The 24,481-nt window shown below is 37.4% G+C and overlaps 1 protein-coding gene across 4 annotated transcripts in view; it reads right to left on the bottom strand.

Annotated features, from left to right (window-relative positions):
- Positions 1 to 5,962: 5,962 nt before the first annotated feature.
- Positions 5,963 to 24,481, bottom strand: part of MGAT5 (alpha-1,6-mannosylglycoprotein 6-beta-N-acetylglucosaminyltransferase) — a 142,112-nt gene continuing 123,593 nt past the window's right edge. For all 4 annotated transcript variants that reach the window (XM_032223117.1, XM_032223124.1, XM_032223100.1 and 1 more), the window contains 5 exons: positions 20,702 to 20,848; positions 18,788 to 18,904; positions 15,284 to 15,358; positions 11,109 to 11,266; positions 5,963 to 9,243 (listed from right to left, as the gene is read on the bottom strand). In XM_032223117.1, coding sequence (XP_032079008.1) covers positions 9,045 to 9,243; positions 11,109 to 11,266; positions 15,284 to 15,358; positions 18,788 to 18,904; positions 20,702 to 20,848 — 696 coding nt within the window. In that variant the 3' untranslated portion in view covers positions 5,963 to 9,044. The remainder of the gene's footprint in view (positions 9,244 to 11,108; positions 11,267 to 15,283; positions 15,359 to 18,787; positions 18,905 to 20,701; positions 20,849 to 24,481) is intronic.

Here is a 24,481-nt window from a genome sequence, read left to right on the forward strand (position 1 = left end):
CAGAATCCATTTCTCATCTTGTATAATATATAAAATGTTTCTTGTTTTATAAAGGACCTATAACTAACCTTTAAAAAAGTGGTGTATATAATACATTAAATTGAAAGTCTTCCTGTACAGAAGCACCTCCCATAGACAGGTTATTTCTGTAATTTTTATGTAGGTGGATGTTTTAGCACAAATTTAACATATGGTTAAGTAAATTATGTTCTGAAGTTTACTGCTTAATCCACATGCGTTATTAGCTCCACTAGTTTGAAAATGGTGCATTTGTAAAGAGGACAAGGTAATTTTATATCTGGCAAAAAGTGTAAAGTTTATTGGAAGTATGTATATTGGTGTGGAATAATCATTTGCAGAGGGACATCAAATTTGCAGTTGACATCTTTAATAACACCCCCTACTGTCATTTACTGGTTTCTTGCTTCTATATGCCATGTTGCGGTGAATGTATTTTTGTGGAAATGCAAATAGAAACTGATAGAAGGAATATTTATTTCATTTCATTTCATTGAATCGGATGCAATTCAATCTCAATTACCTGTTTGAAGGTGTTTCCATAGGAATATTAATCTTTCCAGTACACTTCATCACCTTGGACAAAAAGTGTCCAGCCTTGTGGTAATGTTTTTTATTCCATGCAGTCTTCTGAAATAAATGAATTGAACATGATCCAAAACCAGTATGTATCTTGACGTGGTCATAGAAATAACTTTTTGCAGAGGGGCAGTTAAGCCAACAGCTCATTAATTTACTGAGTTTTCCAGAGGGATTGGTGGCTGGATTAAATCCTCTGGCAACTTAAATGCTAACAAATGTATTACTACATGAAAGGCGTTTTTGTGTATTTTGACAAAGCAAGTCATGATCCACCAAACGTTTATGGAGTATAGTACGCTATATATAGCATAGGTTATAGCATCACTAATCCTTTGCCTTAGTATGGATGACTACATGGCCATTTAAAACTTTCACAAATCTTCTATGAACTGAGATTCAATAATATTGTTCATGATGATGTAAGGGATAAAAACATAAAGGTAAAGGTTTTCCCTGCCCAGTCATGTCCAAGATTAAGGTGCAGTGCTCATCTCCATTTCTTAGCTGAGAGAGCCAACATTTCCATGGTCATGTGGCCAGCATGATCATATACTGCGGCATATGAAACACATGTTACCTTCAGGTCTCTAACCTGAACTGTCAATTTTCATGTGGCCATCATGATCATATACTGCGGCATATGAAACACATGTTACCTTCAGGTCTCTAACCTGAACTGTCAATTTTCATGTGGCCAGCATGATCATATACTGCGGCATATGAAACACATGTTACCTTCAGGTCTCTAACCTGAACTGTCAATTTTCCAGTTTAACAGCTGAACCTTCGCACCCCCTGTAGGGACAACAGGTGTTGAAACTCCAATATTATGAGAGCCACAAAATTTCAAACATTAAACCTTTAAAACTGTTTTGACACCCACAATTGCAGTATCCATATGGATAAGTTGAAAACAATTCGACTGAATAGGCAAGCAGCATATATTCCTATTTGCATATAATTACAAAAATGTCTTTCAATTTTCTCAGATGTGCAGTAAGCATTCATCAATTATCACAGTGAGCAGGAAAGGTGAGTCACAACAGAACTGTTACAATTGATACATTTCCATGATGCCATTTTAAGAAAACCAAAGTTACTCAATGTATCGTTAAATTTAAATTGAGACTTACATGATAATATTAGGATGGGAGGGGGGTGTCCCAGTGGTATTGTTTAACAATGTAAATAACTTCTTGCAACTTGTAAGTGATGAACAGAACAGATAGAGAAAACAAGTTAATTACACAACTTATTGAAAAATAAGATGCTTCCTAGTGATAATGAAAGCCTACCTGTTCACTTTTAAAAAAATATTGTGATCAAATCTGTATTTTCCAGGCAACAATTTTCTGGAACAAAATTGAGCAGGAGATAATGTGCAAATAAATCCAAATACTGAGGTTTTTTTTTAGTGCTTTTGGAGTGGCTTCAGTTGAACTTAAAATACATACTAAAAACTTTACCAGTTCTTAGCTGAACAGAATAGTGAAAGTAAGCCAATCTACCTTATTTCCATCACTGGCTTCACAGTGAGGGGTGTCTATGTATTTAATGCCTGCAGAGACTGTTTTTGGATGCTTTCTCCCATTGCAGCTAGATTTATTGAGCTTTTATGCAGACAAGTGATTAGCAAGAATAAGCAGATGTGGGAATTTGCACCTGCTTAAGTTAGACATAGGAAAAATCCAGGAGCGTATATTTTTGAAAATTGAATTCTTAAATTCCCATGAAGTGTTTTATGTTTACTGGTTTTTTTCTTTGAAGAATAATCTTCACTTCTGCTGTGAAGTATTATTAGAGTTACGTTCAATTTTAATATTTAAGTTCATGGAAATGAAAATAATATTGGATAGGTAAGTACATAACACATAATTCCCAAATCCTAGAATTCTTAGAATTTCTTATGATTCCTTCTTTGAACAAGTTTACATGGAAGAATCGATCAAATCAATCAAAAATAAACGATCCTCTTCAATTTATACAGGTTTACATTGCTTGGTCCTTCCAAATTGCTTCATCCAGTTTTCACTTCATTGCACTTGCCATTTTTTAAGAGTTTTCTTTTATTGTAATTTATTTGTTAGAACCACCCAGAGTTGTTGAGGGTCTGGCAGCATACAAGTTAAAAAAATTACCTGAAAAAAGGATAAAGCCACTTTAAAGCAAGATGTGTGTTTGTGTCATCATTGTAGACTTTGTAAGCAATTTTACAATATTATAAGAAACAATTATGAGGTCTTTCCTGTGTAGGAGTCTGGGAATTGAATTTTAATAGATTAATGGAGATTAGCTCAGGTACACAGAAGATTGAATGAATGAACTGTATTGTAATGTCATCCCATTAACAAATTTCTTAAATGAAAAAGCATTGAGAGTCGATTCTCCCTTCCCCTGCGGTCTATGACTTCAGTTCTCCAGAATGAGTGGCAACCTTAACAGATTTTTAAACAGAATGGTCTGTGTGGCAAACAAGCTATGGAGAAGTTTGTTAGCACATGGTTTTATATTATGAATTATTAGAAGTGTTTTACATGTCAGAGTTGAACAAGCTACAAAACCAAGAACAAAAGACTCTGAGAAAAGTTAATTTTGAAAAGGATACAAGGAGGCATTTGCCTCGATGCAAGCAATCAGTTGCTGTCTTCACTGAAAATACTGGGGAATTTGGTTTTTCTATCAAAGTTGCTTTCTTTAGTATCTGGCTACACAAACTAAATAACTTTATATCCTCAGTTTATGTATGTTTGTATTTAATTTCTGTAGCATATTCCTCATTTCTGGATTAGTTTATGCCCAGTTCACTTATTATTTTGCTAGTGGAACTGCAATTTGTTATTTGATCACACTTGCTTTTTTAATGTTTCTGGGTTAAATACAAAGAACAAATCAATACTAGCAATCATCAAATCAAGGTTTATAATACTAATATTTAGAAGTCCTAAATTATTGAGAAAGAGCGCAGTACAGGTAGTCCTCAACTTACAACAGTTCACTTAGTGACCATTCAGTTAGAAAGGTACTGAAAAGTGATTTATGACCATTTTTCACACTTAATAACCATTGCAGCATCCCTATGGTCATGTGATTTACATTTGGATGCTTGACAACTGATTCATATTTATGATGGTTGCAATGTTCTGGAGTCATGTGGCCAACTTTTGTGACCTCCTGACAAGCCAAGTCAATGGGGAGGACAGATTTGCTTAACAACCGTGTTACTAATTTAGCAACTGCAGTGGTTCACTTAACAAATGTGGCAAAAAGTCGTAAAATGGGTCAAAACTCACTTAACAAAATTCTCATGTAGCAACATAAATTCTGGACTCAATTGTCATAAGTCGAGGACTACCAGTATATGAGCACTATGCCATGAAACTTATCATGGATTTCAACCTTGGTCTCCAACTGAGAATGACAAAATAGTTTATAACTATTAGCAACATTCAGTGAATTACATGTGGAGCCAGGCATAACTTTTAAGAAGTATTTTACAATGTCTGCTTTAGAAAATCTGTGGATTGTAATAAGAAACGCGATTGCAATGTAAATTTTGAGTTCAAAATCCAGGCAGGGTTAGCAAATGTGCCTGCTCAGAACTAATGATTCCAACTACCAGGTTGAACAGAACAACAATATAAGATAGCATTCCTTCCTACCTACCTACCTGCAGATAGATGATTTTGCTTAAACGTAGTTACATGCATTGGATGCAAACATGGTATATTACAAAGAATTGATTCAGTTTCAGGTCTTCTAAAACACACCTTAAGTATTGATTGTTAAATACATGAAAGAAAAGGTATCTATTTTATAGCTAATGTGACACTTTTTCAATAGTACTACTAGAGTCCTTTCCTATTTTTCAGTTACAACAATGTTGAGTGGATTTAAGAATGGCACTTAGAAACTATACTGTCAGTCACCCATGCACATTCAGGAAATAATTTGGAGTTATCCATTATGGATTGTCTTTAAATGATCCTCTAAGTAACACTGATAAGGAATTGTGACTTAGTAGATTTGACACTGAAACACTGAAACTGGAAGGCCAAAAGTTGCTCAGATTTTGGGTGGTCGTTTCTTTTTCCTTTTATAAAGCACACTCTGGTTTTCCCTAGTTGCGAGTGGTCGAATACTGGAGGCTTTTAAATGAGAGATTGGACAATCATTTGTTTGAAATGGGTTTCCTGCCTGAGCAGGGGGTTGGACTAAAAGACCTCCAAGGTCCCTTCCAACTCTGTTATTCTGTTAGTTGTTTGGGTTATTGCTACAGGTTATCTAGCACAAAACTATTACAAAAGCACTTAACAATGGAATTGAAGTGTATGCACCATAAACATCTAATAAGACCCAGGCTTTCTCCTGAATTTCCAGTGTTCTAAAATAACTTGTCAATTGAGAACGTGAAGCATGATTATTGGGATGCACATATACATCTTCATTTAAATACAGTTCATGATTCCCTACCATTTAATGATTAGTTCAATGAAAAGAAGGACTAAGGGTGACATGATTGCAGTGTTCAGATATATCAGAGGGAGAAGAGGGAGTCAAACTATTCTCCAAAGCACCTGAGGGCAGAACAAGAAGCAACTGATGGAAACTAATCAAGGAGAGAAACAACTTAGAACTAAGAAGAAATTTCCTGACAGAACAATTAATCAGTGGAACAACTTGCCTCCAGAAGTTGTGAAAGCCCCAACACCGGAAGTTTTAAAGATGTTGGATAATCATTTGTCTGAAATGGTATAGGGTTTCCTGCCTAAGCAGGAGGTTGGACTAGAAGACCTTCAAGGTCCCTTCCAACTCTGTTATTCTATTCTGTTCCTATTCTATTCCTATTCTATTCCTATTCTATTCTAATATTTGGAATTGACTGACACTGCTCATCTTATTTTCTACTTAAAACTTTCAACACAATCCCTGCCAAAACAGAAAATCAGCTGGGAAACAAAGAAGTAGCTTCTATTCCTTTCGTTTTCTAACACATGATACAAATAACACATTGAGAAATTCAATCTGAGATCCCTTCAAGCACACATGCCAATAAGCAATATTATATTTTGGTGCTGGGTGCACAATATTCTTTTTCTTCTTCCAGAAAACCCTCTTTGAAACCCAGATGAGTAATTTCTATTATTCCTCAAGTAGAGTTTTAGTATTCATATTTCAATTAGCCATTATTTGGAAATTCAATTTATAAAAAATAAAGGCACCAATATTAACAGAATAGGTAGATACCACCATGGAATAATCAAATGCAACCCACATTATGTGTATTGATGAATTACATAAAGAGACAATATAAAATATATTCAAGATAGAGCTATAGAAAGATGTACAAATCAACTTGAGTATATGAAATAAATGAGGTTTTTATTGGCATTTTTAAACAGTGTATTCATTCTTTTCAAAGGCAAACTCAATGTTATTTTTAAAATAAATTATGCAAATGCTTTATCTCAGGTTTTGGTAATCTCATAGATTTTAAAAATATCAGTTCAAACAAATTTGCAAAATAAAGAATGTTCTTGCCATATGAAGGTTAGGATTAATCTTTTCATATAATTTTTATTTTTTGATCTATATCCAATTCATTCACCCATGTTTATTTCGAATAATCAATCTAGCCCTAAATTTGCATGATAAAATTGTTCTACTTCGGCTTGTCTTCCACCCAACATTCCTTCTGTTGATTCTATATTTTTATTTTAAGAAAAAAGAAGGAATTAACAGGTTCATCTATAAATCTGGGTAATTTTTAATGACATATTGGACAAACTCCTTTATATTCAGCTTATATAACAGTGCTCAATGAACTAGACTTGTTAATATCTGCATTTTAATAGACATTTTCCATGGAAAAAGTGTCAGGTCAATTTAGCCTGTACTGACAAAAATGTATTTGGTTGAAACATTCTGCTTTTATTCCACCAAATGGGATAGTAAATAAATATGTAATTCCAACAGAAATTGATATACAATTTTCCTTTAAGGATCAACACCATTTTACTGTCATAAAAACTTAAAAAAACTATGAAATAATGGAATGAACCTATTGAAGATCTGACCCTACTCTCAATGACATCATACAAGTACTGCAAAAATATAAGAACTATAATAATTCTACTTTTCCCAAAACAATCTCCATTTTTTAACTTGCAACCATTTTTCTCTCTCTCTCTCAGCAAATGTATATATCTATGTTGAACTACAAGACTATCAATTATCAAATCTACCTCTGAATGAAGGTCTATAATTATTGATTTGACCAACCAACAACTCATTCTAGGTTTTAGGGTTTGTTTGAATGTTAATATATTATTACTCTGAAACAATTTATGAATACAAACACACACAGGCGCACGTTCACAATTCAGCATGAGAATATAAAATCCACAATAATGTTGAAGGAAAAATTCTAAGCAGATTCTGATTTCTGATCATTTCCATTCTCTCCTTCAAAATTTGCCTGGATTTTTTAATTCGTGCTTTATTGTTAGCTTTTCTGTAAAAGAAATACTGGACTTAAAGCAGTCCACCATTATGCAGGATAAATTAATTTGAACACATTAACCAAGTTGTATTTACAGCACAAATATCAAATTCTTTTCCTGCTACAGCGATTAGAAGTGCTAAGTCTCTGGGTTCAGGTGAACTCATGATATACATACATATAATTCTTGGCCTTAAAAATTATCTAGGTTTGATAACTTAAAAAACACACATGCTTAGATCCCAAGAGTTACATTCTGTAGAACCAAGAAAGTAATGTTTACAATCCGACATTCAATTTACTGAATCCTAATTTTGAGGTTTAATCCTTAGTAACTTTTAATTCTACACATAACATGTTCAATTTAGGTAATATATTTCTTATTACAAATGGAGTGTTTCTGAATATACAATGTAAACATTTTTTAAATGTAATTTTCTTATTCAAATTTTATTCAGATCTGGCAATAAGTCCCTTAACATAAATAATTGGCTTCCGTAAAAACTATGCTCACACAGATTTCAACTTATTTTAACCAGATTTTTTTTTTGAAAAATTGACTTTAAAACTTCAACTTGGCAAATTCTTCAAAAATGTTTCTTTTGTGGTCTTCTGCAAGTGAAGAGATATGCAATGACCTTCAGATATGAAATAATGCATCAAGTAATGAGTTGATAGATTACAAAAGATTAAAAGCAGGCATATTGTTCTATCAGTAGAAATAACAATGTTTACAAAGGAGGGAAATAATAGTTTTGATTTTGCATATGGTCCAAGAGTCTCCTCCCTCCCCCCGCATCCAAATCTAGCTGAAAAAAATGGATAACACATTCATTTTCAATTCAATGCTATTTTCCTACCCACTAACAGTGCATTTAAAGATGTGTCAGTTGTGCTAAAAAAAATACATTAAAAAAGGTACTGTGCATTTTTAAAAAAAAGAAACAGCTTATATCCTGTCTACGAACAATGTTTAAGTTCAATATTCTGCATTAATTGCAATTTAAAAAATAAATGGCCTATTTCTACACATCCACTTTTTAACAAGGGCTGCAGAAAATAAACCATTATTTGCAGACCATAATTGCTCTTTAAATCGTTACAAGATACCGGGGAGGCAGACCACTCTTCCACCATGTATCTATTTTCATTATTTTAGACACTGTTTTGCTATATTAAAGCAAATTCAAGAAATAAAATATTGCTCCTGTGAAACTATTTTATCTCCAATGATTACATAGTATTCCTAACACCCTAAGCAAAACCTTTGGACAAGTCGGAAAGGGAATACAGAGTTGAAAAGGATTGGTTTAAAAAAAACAAAAACCAAAAAACAAATTGAGTGTTTATGTGGCTATTTGAACTCTGATTAATGCCACGACCATAACCCATCATCAAGCCTAAAGGATCCGTCAGTCTGTCAGCTACAGACTGTCTATTTTGGAGGGTTCCCTTCTCCCTTGCTGGAGAAAGTCCATTGAATTAGGCTGGGATAGGCCGGAAAATGACCAAGAGTGTGGAGTTGTTATTCAGCAGCTGCCTGGCCTTGTCGACGGGAACAGCACCACCATTTTGCCTTCCTACAGCAAGTCTTAAGTCGTTTCTGCACCATCCTATCCTTTCAGGTTGATCTTTTGTTCAGTGATATCTGACAAACTGCCCATCATGAGGAGTCACTGGGGAAGAACCCCCAATGTTATTCTCAAGCTCTTGTTGGGACTTGATTTGTCTGGTTTTTGAATAAAGAGATTTCTGTGGCTGGAAGTAGCTCACTTCAGAAAACAAAAACAAAAAAAGTTGAGGTTTATTTTCCTAAACATTTAAATCGCTTATCTGCCGTTTCTCAGGACAGATTTCTGCTCTTCGATGACTATTTTGTTTGCAGTAGCAAAGTGCACAGTGTGGCTCTTTCCAAGCCACTTTGAAAAGTCACATTAACTTCCTGCTATAGGCAGTCTTTACATAGTGCAACTTGTCCTTTAAGATAGTCTCTACAAGGGCAAATCCTTTTATGGTTTAGATGAGATCCTGCACAGCTGAACAATAAAAGATCGCCCTGGAAAACACAGTGCTTTCTCTTTTCATCAAAAGATGGAACCAGAATATCATTTGCAGACTCAGCGGTATGACACTGAATGTTGTATCTGAAAAATGAAGGAAAAAAACCTCAATGAGATATCTAATTCTATATTTTACATATTATAGTGCAAACAATTTGGATAATATTCATATTTTATTATTGGTACAAAGCCCATTTTCATTCTTGCTCATGTTTGTTTATATCTATCTATCTATATCTATCTATATCTATCATCTATCTATATCTATCTATCTATCATCTATCTATCTATCTATCTATCTATCTATCTATCTATCTATCTATCTATCTATCTATCTATCTTCTAGCTCTATAATCTATTCATCCCTCTATTATCTATATCTAGCTGTCTGTATGTATGTCTATCCAGCTATATCATCACCTCTCTCTCTCTCTCTCATCTATCTTGTATCCCATCTTTATAATTATTTTACAAATAACTTAAGACAGCAAACATACTTTATACTCCTTCTCCTCCCATTTTCCCCACAACCACCACTCTGTAATTTAATTAATTAATTGGCAAAAATATTTTTATATCATGTTATGTTAATTGTTCCTCTAGGATTTTAAGCAGCCTGAAGCAGCACTGCACCACATATGCAGGGGTGGACAATAAAGACTGCCTATACATCTCATTCAGAGGTGGGTTGCAAATCCTGGCACTACCGGTTTGCGCTGGGAGCCGCCTCCTGCCGCCACTACCGGTTCACCTGAACCGGGCTGAATCGGGAGTAACCCACCTCTGATCACATTGGCACCAACCAGCATGGGCAATATACTGCTAAGAGTTGCCCCTGAACAACTGCTAGAAGACCCCATGGCCTTCACACTTGTACAATCTGACATGAATAGTAGAAGGAGGCCAGCTGTTTTGCTTTTTCCCCAATTGCAGTTACACTGCATGCAATTCTACTTCCAACATCAACAACTCTGAGTAGTGAAAGGGAATCTTAATGGACACAGAAACATTCCTTATGAATTTCTATATAATTGTATTAATAAATTATAGTGGACAATAGATAATTTTAAAACTGAAAGTGAATAATGTCTTCCTGCAGGTTGTCACACCTAAGCATATTGGGAAAATTCTCTATTTAGGATAATTTATCTATTAATCAAATTTATATAGCTGCCCAACTCATAAAAAGAAACTCTGGGAAACCACCAAATAAAACAACAAATGTAAAAACAATAGATGTAAAAATATAAAAATTCAGAAAAATAAACATTGTAAAAATGAATTAAACACTTCCCAGGCAAAGAGGAAAAAAATGGCAATTTCAACAATGGAGTCATCTAAGCACATACAACTAACTGCAGGATCCCCATGGTCACCTGATCAAAATCCAGGCACTTGTCAAATGGCATGCATTTGTTACAGTTTTCCTGGGGTTATGTGATCACCATCTATAACCTTCCTGGCCAGCTTCCAAAAAGCAAAGTCAATGGGAAAAGCCAGCTTCACTCAATGACTGTATGATTCACTTAACAACTGCAGTAATTCACTAATTGACTGTGGCAAAAAAATTTCTTAAATGAGGTCCAACTCACTTAACAATTGCCTCGCTTAGCAATGGACATTTTGGACACAATTGTGATTGTAAGTCAAGGACTATCTGTACACTATTTATTAATCTATAACTGCATCCCAGCGGGACTCCAGACTGTTACAACTGTGGTGTACAATACAAAGGGACATACTCATGTCTACAATTGAAGGCAGGGTGGCTTCTGCATGATCCAGGGTACTAACAGCATGTGAATCTGAACTTGTGTCACCAGTGCAAGGGCTTCAGGAGAATCTTGTGGCCACTCCTAGTATGATATGCATAACCACTTTGTTCCTCAATATACTGTACATTTCAGATTAAGGAAACCTTTCAGCATTTCCTTGCATTCCACACTTACTTCAAGACGTCTTTGTCCTTATTCAAGTGCTGGAAAAAAGATGGTTCACATATGAGCTGGTTTTCTTGACAAACCTGTTTACACGATTTTCCAGTTTCAGCAATTTTGACTTGAAGAGCACTTAACGGAGGCCACATCACTTGACCATGACAAAAATCCTGAAACAACACATGAGTATTTCCATGATTTCCTGAGGGAGAGTTATTAGGCTTCTATAAAAAGCTGAAAAGACTGCAATGCTTAGCAGCAGGGAATCCCACAGCCCAGCATGTATATTTTAAAAATGATAATCACTCATATATAGATGAATACTACCAAATGTATCCCTTTAAAAATTATGACCACCCCCCCTCTCACACACAGACACACGTTTTGGGGATACATTTAGTGGTATTCATCTTATAGAGTAACAGCCAGAGGTGTTATTCAGCGAGTTCTGGAGAACTGGTAGTGGAAATTTTGAGTAGTTCAGACAACCGGAAAATAGGCTGGCCCCGCCCTCGCTGCCTCCCAGCTGATCTTCTTTTGTTGCCCTGAACAGGAGAACGGAGCTGGAAAGCAGGTTAGTGGGGTGGGGAAGGAATGAGGATTTTGCAGTATCCTCCTGCCAACTAGGTAACAGCCTAGTTGAATATACTATATCAAAAAAACTAATTTTTAGGGGGAGGAGCCAATGCCGCGACGATATGGTTGTGTGGTCTCAATGCTCTGAGACCACACCTAACACTTTTGCCATTGGGTGGTCCAAACGGACCTAAATCCCGAAGAGATGGTGAACAGGAAAAATACATCTTGCTGATCTCGGGGATATTGCAAAATCCCTGAAAGAAGCAAGAGAAGTTCTTCAAGCCGGCGACAAAAAATCCAGTCAAGGCTGACAAAGTTGGAGCGGCTCCAAAACAGAAGGATATGGAAAGTGAAAGTGTTTCTAGCTGGTGAGGAATTTTTATTGTTTTAAAAAAGAGATTGCCTATAAAAACTTAAAAATCAATTTAAATTGAAGAACAGAAGAATCAAGCAGCGGAATTGAATTTGGAATGGTTTTGAACACTGGTTATCTTACTTTTTAAATGCTATTTTCATGGATCAAATCTATGCAAACCTTTTGAAACAGATGGATTAAGTTTTATTCTTCTACTTTCTCTTTGTGACTTTCTGTAATCTATAGACTAAAGTTTTTCTCTTTTATTGCTGTGGGTATTTTTCTAATTCATTTAAAGATTGGACCTCTTTTTCTAACTTGAAACACAAAAAAGATACAAAAAGAAACTCTTTAACAGTGTTTCCGCTCGGAGGCTGGGAGGTTTTGTTGATCGGACCTTTGTCTATTTAAAATTGAACTTTTTTTTTCACACATTGTTTTGACTTGGCACCACAAGGTTTTACTGTTTGGCTACAGAATGATAAGAAGGGAAACACACAGATGTCCCTTTGAAGTATATTTTTAATCAGAGAAAAGTGAAAACAACATTCTTTGTGAATCTATGCTTTAATTTTATTAATCTTCCAAGGTAGAGCAGTTGTGTTTGTTAGAATGGCACAACGTCAAGAGAAAATAGAGGTCTTAACTTTGCAAAATATATTTTCAGAACTACAGAAATTATCAAATATAGTAGAGAAAAAACTGGAATACCTAGAGCACATAACAAGAAAATATGATGAAAAAATTGAGGATGTTTATCAAATGCAAAACGGGGTGATTGAAACTCAAAAACCCGAAGTGGAAAATGAATATAAAGAGATTAAACCTGCTGATATCTATGGTAATTGGTTTGTTCCTGAAAATGGAAAGAATGGAATATTGAAAGAGGAATTAAATGGAGAAGAAATCTATTCCAAAGGTCAAGATATAGAAGAAGATAAAATTAAAGAATCTATGGACTTAAAGAAAATAATTCTACTAGCAAAAGCATTGATAACACTGCTGACAATCAAAGACAAGCTGAATAAGGAAACAGAAAGAGTGCATCAAGATTATATGAGAGATCTTATAAGCAAGGAGCTGCTAAGAGAAGTCTTTAAAACAGGAGCTGCCTTTAAAACAGAGACAATTTCATTCCACTGAAATATTTTATCCTCTTAGGCAAAACTGACAATCCGCAATGAATGCTTAATTGGTCTTGCCTAACCCTATATATATCAGTCACTGCAAATAATTTAATATTGCTGCCCTGAATCATGCAACAATGACAATACAGCAGATATCTGCAACACTGTGCACAACCTTCACTACTACTCTAATTGCCCAAATATATCCCTGTAGAAAAGAAGCAGGCTCTCTTATTCCAGTTTCCAAGGACTACTTGGGAATATAAAATGAGGGCCTAGATTGTTGGAGGCAATAAGTTGACTCTGTATACTGTTTAGAGGTATGTAAACAGTGGTGGGTTGCAGGGGGTCTGCCCCCATACGTGCATAATGGAGCATCGGATACCATTCCGTTACGGTGCTGCGGAGGGCCCACCCGAGCTCCTTATCTGTCTTTTAAGGCTTCTGTGCTTCCATGCATGCCGTGTATAGCGCCTGCGCGAAGCTCCATGGAGCAGCAGGAGCATCACGGAAGCTTGCAGAGGCGCTAAGATGCTTCACACGTCCATGTGGATGCCGCTGGGCCTGTTCTAACTGTACTGGTTGGAACGGGATCCGGAACCCACCACTGGATGTAAAGCACTATGAAGCGGTATATAAGTCTAAGTGCTATTGCCACGTACTATTTCTATAGCCCCCGTCTTTCATTTCTCTATGCTTCACCTCCAAGATACTAAACTGTTTGCTGCAAGCTGGTTGTCAGCCCTGGCGCTCTCAGCGGCTTGGGGCTGCCAGTCCATTAGTGGGGAGATTCGTGACTAGGGCGTTTCTTGACTTGGATTGCTGCTGTCATTTAGGGAATCTTTCAGAAACCTGACACCACACTTGTTTCCCTGCTGCACCAAGAGCTTGAAGGACCTTCGGATCCTGCAGTAACTTTCATTCAGAACGGCACCAGTGCAGGTGTGGCAATATAAACCAGCATGGTCTGTCATGTCATCGGAGTATCTTGAGTGTATTGCGCGCATGTAGGAGAGGGCGGGTCACAGGAGGACGGGGCATAGGAGGGTTTCAATGGTGGAGGGAAGTATGGAATTACACGCTTGACTTATTTTCATTTGTGTTTTGCAGTGTGTGTTTGTTGGAAGTACCGGAACAGGCTTATAAAGATTACATTTACCACGAACTACGTGCTTAGTCGTCTTGTTTTTTTTTTTTTGCCTGAACGGACCCTGACACCGGTTTCCTGTTGCTAAACAAGGTACTACTGAATTCTGCAGAATGACTGCTTACAAAATCAAATACTTTTCACATATGAAAAATGCAGAGATCAAGATAGAGCTGAATCACTAGCAGATCTACCTTCTATTTCTGGGTTGAATGATAATAGCATGTGCAGAAATTGTGTGCAGTACAACTACTAAGAACTGCCGTGATACCAGTTGTCCTACATAGATCTGTATTGAACAAAGTATTGCTTTACAATGCCCACTTTGTTTTGACTCTTGGTATTATCTAAGAAATCATATTATTTGATTCTAAAGAAAAAAAAAAGGAAAAAAATATAGGATGTATAATGAACCTACTTAACATTTGGAGCAGAGAAATTATTAGTGTTTTGTCTATAGTACAGTATAGTTATATTTAACTATAAATCACCATACTGTAACATCCGAAGCTAAGGAATAATTACTGAAATGAAAAACAGCTAAACTAGACAGTCAAGTTTGGATCTAAAGTAGGATATAATGTGTGTAATTGGTTTCAATATTTGCAATTATTCAATATTTAATAGGTGAAATTGAATCAGATAATTCAATATGTCAAAAATCTGTAAACATTTTCTTAATGGGAAAGTAGCTTTGAAAGCATATTATTCTATTGGTAAATATGACCCCTGGCAGAGATCTGATTAGAGGTGCAGGCATGGAATAAATTTCCATGAATCCCTGTCTTAAATCTTCAGGTATGCCCAAAATAAAGGAAGAGAAAGAATCAGTATATCAAAACTGCTCATAGAAGACAATTAAAAGCTAATTTGGTTCTGAATAATAACTCAATTAAAAAGAAATTTTGATTTCTTTTTAGAAGTGAAATTGTTGCATGCTTACGGACAAAGGTAATGACTATTGATATAGAAACCTTACCTGTTTCTCAATGAACACATTCATTCTCTGAAGCATTCCCTCACACGTGAATTCAAAAGGCAAGTAAGGTTCAATCTGTTATGTAAGTAATATAAATACATTTCAATTGTGCAATACAGAACACACTGTTCAAAGAGCATCAAAGTCTGCTAAGTAGTTAAAACATATGCTCGGTTAAATTCATTAGCAAGTTTTGAGTGGTCACCAAGAGTTGATGGCATAGCCAACAGGAGGAATTCCTTCTTACAACCTTAGGTGTACTGGGATCTTTTGGGAAGAGAGGAAAGATAACAAAAGGCATTCCCACCGTGAAAGCTAACATTCACTTAAGTAATATTGGATTACACCAATAAGTCCCAGATTTCTTGGGATTACACTTTCTAGTACTGTCAGTCATGTGGCTGAGAATTATGTCAGCTGTAATTCTAATACACGTAAAGAACACATGGTTTGAGAAGCCTACCATTCTCATGTTCCCCTCCCCCCCCCACATTGGAAATATTCTGGTTCCCAACAAAGCAGGATACCCAGCAAATACAGGTAGTCCTCAATTTACGAGCACAATTGAGCCCAAAATTTCCACTGCTAAGGCAGTTAAGTGAGTTGTGGCCCTTTTTTGCTGCAGTTGTTAAGGGAATCATGCAATCATTAAGCTAAACTGATTTCTCTCGCTGACTTTGCTTCTTGGAAGACAGCTGGGAAGGTTACAAATCTCAGGGACTGCCACAAAGAAGAGGGAGTCAAGCTATTCTCCAATGCACCTGAGGGGAGGACAAGAAGCAATGGATGGAAACTAATCAAGGAGAGAAGCAACTTAGAACTAAGGAGAATTTTCCTGACAGTTAGAAAAATTAATTAGTGGAACAACTTGCCTCCAGAACTTCTGAATGCTCCAACACTGGGGAAGTTTTTAAGAAGAGGTTGGATAACCATTTGTCTGAAGTGGTGTTGGTAAGCAGGGGGTTGGACTAGAAGACCTCCAAAGTTCTGCCCAATTATTCTATTCTAAACAGTGATCATATGACGCCAGGAAAGTCAACTGTCATAAATACATGGCAGTTGCCAAGTGCCCTAATTTTGATCACATAATTATGGGGAAGCTGCAGTGGTTGCAAGTGTGAAAACCGGTCTTAAGCCACTTTTTTCAGTCCTGTTGTAACTTCAAATGGTCACTACATGAATATGTGGAGAGCTGACTGTGTTACAGCAACAGTATCCGCAATCTAGTATTTTTATTAAAATCTCTTTCACTATTTTATGCTTTCTCTGATACGCTTATTCCAAGTATCTAATCTTCAGTACTGCAGCAACTTGTTTCAGTGCATAATGCAGTACTATTTTCCTTAAATAAATACCCATGAAGATAGATATCTGTGCAGAAATATATGAAGTAACATAAAAATGTTTTAGTGATATCAGATGAGCATTCCCTCTCCCTAAAATGATCAATGTGAGTACTAAAAAAAACCATCCCATATATTCCTCCAATGCAACTTCTCTTTCAGATAATGGAAAAATACTTGACATTTGTTTTGATCCTACATACTTTAATATATAGGTAGTCATTGCTTAATAAACATAATTGGGACTGCAACTCCACCGCTAAGCAAAATGGTTGCTAAGTGGGAAGTCGCATGACCATGACTAGGCTTTCTGAATGGAAAGAGACAAGTCCAGTCAGTTTCACATCTTTGGCTTTGATTGCATCCTTTGGAATACTTACTGTCTTGATTTGGAATACTTGCAATTCCCCCCCCCCCCCGCCTTTGGAATACTTATTGTCTTCTACACATTGAAAGCATGATGTGGGCATAATTACATTGCTTTCAATGTAAGCAAGAACAAAAAACGTACCGTACTTTTCGGAGTACTTTTGCATCTTTTTCCCCTCAAAAAAGAGGCTGAAAATCTGGGTGCGTCTTATACATCGAATACAGCATTTTTTGCCTCCTGAAGCCCCTCCCCCTTCACCAAAATGGCTGTGCATACCCTTATGGAGGCTTTCAGAGAGCTCCTTGGGGCTGGGGAGGGCAGAAATGAGCAAAAAACGAGTCAGTTTCCCCCCCCCCCCCAGCATTCTATAAGGCTATGCATGTAATTTTTTTGACAAAAAACCAGGCCCATTTTCATGGAAAAGGGCCGGTTTTGCTTTTTTTGCCCCCCTCCCAAAACACTCTGCAACCCTCCCCAAGGCTATTCATGCCTTTAAAAAAAAAACAAAAAACATGGGACCGTTTTCACGAAAAATGAGCCATTATTTGGGAGGTTTGCAGAGTGCAAAAACTCACCCCCCCCCCTTTGGAAAGCTTTTTAACTGATTGATGAGAATTACATTGATCAAGTGCTGTGCCAGCAGAAACAAAGTCTTAGGTGCTGCAGATTGTCAGTGATTTCCTTCCCCAGCACATGGATAAATATACCTGGAAACATCTACTTGCCTACCTACTCTCCCTCCCTCCCTCCCTCCCTACTGTATTTCTCTCTCTTTCTCTCTCCCTCTATTTACCTACCTATTGTCTCTCTCCCTCCCTCCCTACTGTATTTCTCTCTCTCTCTATTTCTCTCTCCCTACCTGCACTCGCTCTCTCTCCCTACCTACTGTATTTCTCTCTCTCTCTCCCCCTTTATCTACCTACCTAACTATTCTCCCTCTCTACCTATTGTATTTCTTTCTCTCTCTCTCTCTCTCTCTCTCCCCCTCCTTCCCTCCCTCCATCTACCTACCTACTTTCAAAAAATTTGTCTCTTCAAAACCTTGGTGCGTCTTATACTTTGGTGCATCTTATATTCCGAAAAACATGGTACTCTCTTGAAATCTCTCCACTCTCCCCACTCTGCGGGGATGGAGGTACCAGGCAAGAGAGGTGGCTTCCAGAAACTCCCTGCTTTTCCCCCCTTTCCCTTTGCAGATTAGAGAGTATAAAGAGGAAGAGTTTTCAGGCGAGTACTGTAAGCTGTTTGTGTAGCATGCCCACAGCTCTCAGCTTTGGGCTGTGGAGAAGATCAGATTACTCTCTTACAATCCCCTTTTCTCCAATGTGTCTGTTCTGAAAGGGGTGAAGTAAAAAAATTCACCACAGATCAGGTACAAGATAATGCATACTGAATATAATGGAAGTCACATGACTGAGGGATGCTGCAAAAGCCATATATGCTGGTAAATGGTCTGTAAAGTTATTTTTTTGGGGGGATTTTAATTTCAAATGGTCACTGAATTAATGGCCAGTAAGCAAGGATTACCTATAATTCATACTATTTTAAAATTGTTATATTCAAATTCTATGTTACTTGCTACTAATTTAGTTAAGATATTTTTATTCGTAAGAAATGTTTAATGCTACTACTTCTTCCAACTTTTCTCTGGGTTTTTAAAGCAAAAGTTTTCTATAATGTTTAACTTTGTTTGCTAAAGATTTTTTCCACATAATAAACCCTTACAATACAGCCTAGCATGTTTTATTCCACTGTAAAACACTGATTAAGAAGATAATTATCTTTATTAACCTTTTGGCTCAAAATTGCTTTCACGGCCTGTTCCACTTCAGAAAGATCATTGATATTTACTGTCCAAACATGAGGTTTCCCAATGTAGACTTCAGCATAGGGATGTTGAGATGTCAACTGAAAGAAAAGGGAGAGAAATGCCATATTTTTAGAGTTTATGTTCGCTTAGTAACATTCAAAGTTCAGAAGGCTTTAATTGTTTTTTTGAAATCTTGACTATCCCCCCCCCAAAAAATTACATCATACTTTTAGGAAACCCTGGAAAGCGACGAGAAGCAACCAATTTTAACCACTATTTTTCTTTTTCAGAGTGTCTTTGAGTTAGTCTTAAACTCCTGGTTGACTGCCTGGACAAATCCCTGCGGTTGGCCTGGAAGTTCAGGAAACCTTGAATGTGGCCCAGCCAAACTAATATTCATAACATCTTGATTGTTCCAGTTTTGAGCTGTAACTAAAGCTGGAGAAATCTTCTAAGGCAGCGATGGTGAACCTTTTTGGCTCGCGTGCCATAAACAGGGAGAGCGCAGGGGGGTGGGCGTGCCACACCCATAATGCAATGCGTGACCCCCACCCAGTACACATGGCAGGCACTCCCCATTTTTTGCATACTTTTTTCACCCTCCCCAGTCTCCAGAGGCTTTATAGGAGCCTGGGGAGAGAGAAAACAGTCTCCTCCCCCCCCCTGGAGGCCCTCCGGTGACTTTCGGTTTGCTCGTAGGGTCATTTTTAGTCCTCCGGAGCCTTCAGGGAAGCCTCCTGAGGGCTCCTGAACTAGGGCTAAAATTAGCCCTACAAGCAAACCGGAAGTCACTTTGTTTGCTCAGAGGGGCTGTGGGAGGCTGTTTTCGCCCTTCCTAGGCCTCTATCTGGGGATAAAGCCTCTGGAGCCTGGGAGGGCAAATGGCTTTAAAAAAGGCTGAATTCAGCTTGTCAGCACGCGCATGCATGCTGGCCAGCTGACAGGGCAACGACTTGCGTGCCCTGACAAATGGCTCTGCGTGCCACGCATGCCATAGGTTTGCCATCCCGGTTCTAAGGGATGGAGGACATGTCCTCCACACAAGGCCATTGCATGACTTGTGAGTTTGTGATCTGCTCAATGCCTCCTTATCCACTGAGGTGTCACCATGCTTGAATTCAAGGGTGGTATGTATGCATTGGGCCTCCCTATCCCTCCAACACATTCTTTGAATTTCTCTTGTACTTACCTTCCCTTAGCTGTCACTGTTTAAAAAACACTGTTGCCAAGTATTTACTCTTTTTTGTTTTTTTTCTTCACCCTGATAACCTCTACCTAAAATATGTTTTTTTTTTTAGATCTGTCCCAGAAGAAAACATGTGTTAAGTACAGACATGGTCTGCCTGAACATTCTCTGTCATCCCTAACTTTGTCACCAAGAAGCCAAAAGATTGGGGGCTAACCTTAGCTTTGAAGGAAGTCTGTTCACTAAATTATGGTGAAACAGGCCAACTTTCTTTATCTGATAAGTAGGTTTGTCTGTGAACAGCAGCCTATTAAGGCTGCTTCTACAGGCCTTAATAGCTGGACAAGTTAATAATGGAGTTGAGCAGAGCATTAAGCCTTAAGTGGTTCTTTAAAGCATGAATGATCAAAACTAGTTTTCAAAAAACTGTGGAACAGCAATTCCATCATGTCTACTGAAGAAGATTCATTGGGATGGAAACCAATTATGGAAATCGTTGCTGGATCAGCCTGATTAAAAACCAGACCATTTGTGAAGTAAATTATATCTCTCTATCTCAGATTAATTCTCTGATTTGAACTCTTGTCAATAGCATGGCCTGCTAAGAACAATACACAATTGTATTTCAGTACAGGGTTGTGTTAGAAGATGTGTTTCAAAGGACATTGTTCATGTATCTAATCAATGGTAATTACATATAAAAACATACCTCTCTAAGAGTTGGCTTGCCTTTGAAGAAGTCTGTGTTTTTGCTGCTTTTGGGTGGATTGAACTTTGGATTCAAAAATGCACATCCATTTGCAATAGCCTCCAAAGGTGCGGGACCCTCATATGGGAAGCCAAGGCCTACAAACAGCTGTAAAATAGAAATTTCCGAGTTAGGTCTTTCTACATTTGCATCTTGAGAAAACTTGCTTGATCCCAAGTCTGTCTTTTTGAACAGTACTGAGAACCTGAAAACTAAGTAAGAGTCATTTCTTTTCCCAAATCTTTCATCATCTTTTGCAAGTTCTGTTCCAAACTCTTGCAATTTCTTGCCTTTGCTGTCAAAAAAGGCTTTTAAGGTAGCTAAGATTTAGGTTAAGCTTGGCTGAGTTTGAGAGTGTTGTCAAGCAGAAAATAACCTGATTGCAAGAAGGGAAGATCCTGTATCTTTTCAGAAAAATAAACCTTCCAAGAATGGACAGTGCTGTCTTTTGTGATACAGTGGGAAGAGAAAGACAAATTCTGCTTTGTTTGTTTGTATTAATTTTCTTAATAATCATTTCAGAAAATAACTCAAGCAGGAGAAGTAACAAACCTGTACTACTAAAGTATTCAAACTTCTTCACAAAAATGTTCAGCCAAGAAGTTTCAGTTGCTCAATCCAAAAATAGCCCTAAAATGCATTTATAAATAACATTAAAATAGGACTGTTATTAAAGAGCTGAGACTGATAGAATCATGCCTTCATTAACAGCTCTAAACCCTATTGAGCCCAAATTAGAAATTAGTGTGATGTGTATTTTAGTACAAGTTTCCTTAGTTTGTATTTGGCAAATAATTTACCAAAGTGATCTTTAAGAATCACATTTTTGAGAATTTAATAACAGCTTTGCAAAAACAAGTACAAAGGTGGAAATAGGTGGAACATATTCACAAGTTGTGTGTGAATACATACATGAAGTTAATTAAGAGCAATATATTATAATAGGGCAACTTGATTTAAAATGTATTTGGAAAAATGCCCCAAATGCATAGAACGCAAATTTTACAATTTAATTTAATTGCTTAAGCCATTTTTTTGGTCAACAGTTGCCCTCAGTGCTGTGGATTGTTAAATGTTCAATATCATTCAAGGAGTCAAAAAAGTTCCAACTACAAACAGTAGGTGGCAGCAATGTTTACAGGAATGTGAATAACCATGTGAATGTGAATGTGGATAACCACAGTTGCACAACTTCATGGAAAGTTATATTAAAAAGCTATTCTTAGAAATTCACGTATTGCAAGAGAATTGAACGGAAAACACAATATTTATAAACAGGAAATACAACAATTATTACTGGAATTCTAATACATTTTAGAACTGTTTTCTGAAAACTAAAATATTATGAAAGTTTGTAGTGAAAAAATAGAATGAAACCACAGGAGAGCGTTGCCATCTGATTGTTAAGACGTCTTACAATAGATATATTTTTATTAAGAGGGTAAGAATGACATTTAGACTTCGTAAGAATATGTGCCAAATAAAATGCAGAGTGGTAAGCAGATAAGAATTGTTTGTTATCCCTCTAATCTTACTATCTCATAATGATTTAAGCCACACTGTGATACACAAACTTAACCATTTCTGAATTTTTGACTAAAATGTCTGATTAAAATTTAAAAAAATAGGCAACCTGAGACTTTTTATATTAATTGCAATGGAAATATGGCTGAAGGGAAGGAAAAGAGCACCAATAATTCAGTGCTGATTTGGTTTTAACTAGGTACAGAAATTAATACTGCGTTTCCCCAAAAATAAGACAGGGTCCTATTTTCTTTTGACCCCCGAAATATGGCCTTGGCATTATCGGAGGAGGGGGCTTATCATTTTGGGGTGCAGGAGGCAGCGAGAATGATCACCTCATGGCTGCTGTGACAGCACAACACAGCCACCCGTGTTCATCCCTGAGGCTGTGCCTGCGTCCTCCTGTCCCTGCGCCAGGCTCTTTGGGAGCCTGCTCGCAAGAGAGCAGCTGCCCGGCAACCCACCTCTCCAGCCGGGCAGAGCACCACTCACCGACCGAGCAGTATCCCAAAGGTGCCAAGCTGCGTGAGTGCGAGGTGGGGGGGGGGGAAACAGGTGCCTATTTCCACCCTGCTTGCGCAGCTTGGCACCTTCCTCTGCCTGGCTGGAGGGGGGTTTGTCCACTGAGCTTACATTCTGAGGAGGGCGTATATTTTTGCCTACCCCAAAAATCTCGCATGGCCTTCTTTTCAGGACATGTCATATTTTCGGGAAAACACAGTACTATTGGTTAAATAAACATTCTTTGTTTATTACTTCAGTAAGAGACATTGTTTTCTCTTCTGTACTGTCAATATGTTAAGGGAAATCTCCTTTTCACTGAACCCGGAAGCTTTGCCTTTTGACAGATCTAGAGCTTTGTCACCATTGAACAATAAATACAAACCCAATTGCTCTTCGGTCATTTTAAGTAACTATTACAAACTATAAAGCTTATTTTAGAAGTTACTACATTATTCACTATGTCAACCTGAAAAAGCCAGAGGTAGTACATTGATGTACAACTTCATTTTAAATGAAAAGGTTTTGTTTATACAGTATCATTTAAAGTTAGTCATGCTGCAGGCGTGACCTTTTAGAATTAATAAAACCCATGCCAATTTACGTAATACAAAATCTTCAAAATATTATTAGTAATGTCCATGCTGTGAAGGGATAAACTAGAACTTCATCCAGATCCTGTTTAGGTTAAATTATAAACTATCCAGGGTCCAAATTCACCCAATGACCTAAATTCTTTGGGATTTTCAGAAACTCCATCCGCCCTGGCCACATCTCTGCCTCCAACACAGAGCCCTCATCAGAGCCTTCCCCAGACTCCAGGACTGGCCCATGTTCCTCCCCACCGTCCCTACTGCCTGAATCTGTTGCCAGCTCTGCTGGCCACTGGTGGGCCACAACACTCTGAAAGTTGAAAGTGATGGATACTGTTCTGCAGGAGGTTCTCCTCCTTTTAAATGGGATGCTTCCAGTCATTGGTGGTAGAGAAAGACTGGGCCTGTAAGCTCCTTAGTTATTATGTGTGTGTGTGTGTGTGTCACAAGGCGCAATGTTCTTCTTCCTTCTATTCAACATCTGCCCGACATAGGTGTCAGATCCTTGGTGGTCTCTGAGCTTGTTTGATTTGTTGCAGATGCTTCATTATCATAACTAGGTAACATCATAATTGCTAATAAAGAGTGTTGCTTGCTGTCAGTCTTTATTGTGGTCCCTTGCCTGTCTGTGTGGGTGGGCATTTGCCAACATGGCGTCATCTCTTAGCTGATAATACTCAATTTCAGTTCCAACTCTGGGCTAACCAGTGATGCCAATGAAGTGTGCTCCAAGTGCCTAGAGGCTGTTTGGATCCTTTTAACTCAAAACAAGGCATTTCAATGTTCTGAGCACACTTAAAAGAAAGGTTGAATTGGAGCCATGGTTGCGCAGTGGTAGAATGCAGTATTGCAGGCTACTTCTGCCGACTACTGGCTTCCAGATGTTTGGCAGTTCGATCTTGACCAGCTCAAGGTTGACTTAGCCTTCCATGCTTCCGAGGTCAGTAAAATAAGGACCCAGATTGTTGGGGGCAATATGCTGACTCTGAGAGGGCTGTAAAGCACTGTAAAGCGGTATAGAAGTCTAAGTGCTATTAAAAAAAACAATTTCCCTTAATAATGTAACATCAAAATTTTAGGAAGAAACTTTCATAAGTGGAGTTAATTTTAAAGGCACCTGACA

Source organism: Thamnophis elegans, chromosome 1, assembly GCF_009769535.1.
Source record: "Thamnophis elegans isolate rThaEle1 chromosome 1, rThaEle1.pri, whole genome shotgun sequence".
Lineage (NCBI taxonomy): Eukaryota > Metazoa > Chordata > Lepidosauria > Squamata > Colubridae > Thamnophis > Thamnophis elegans.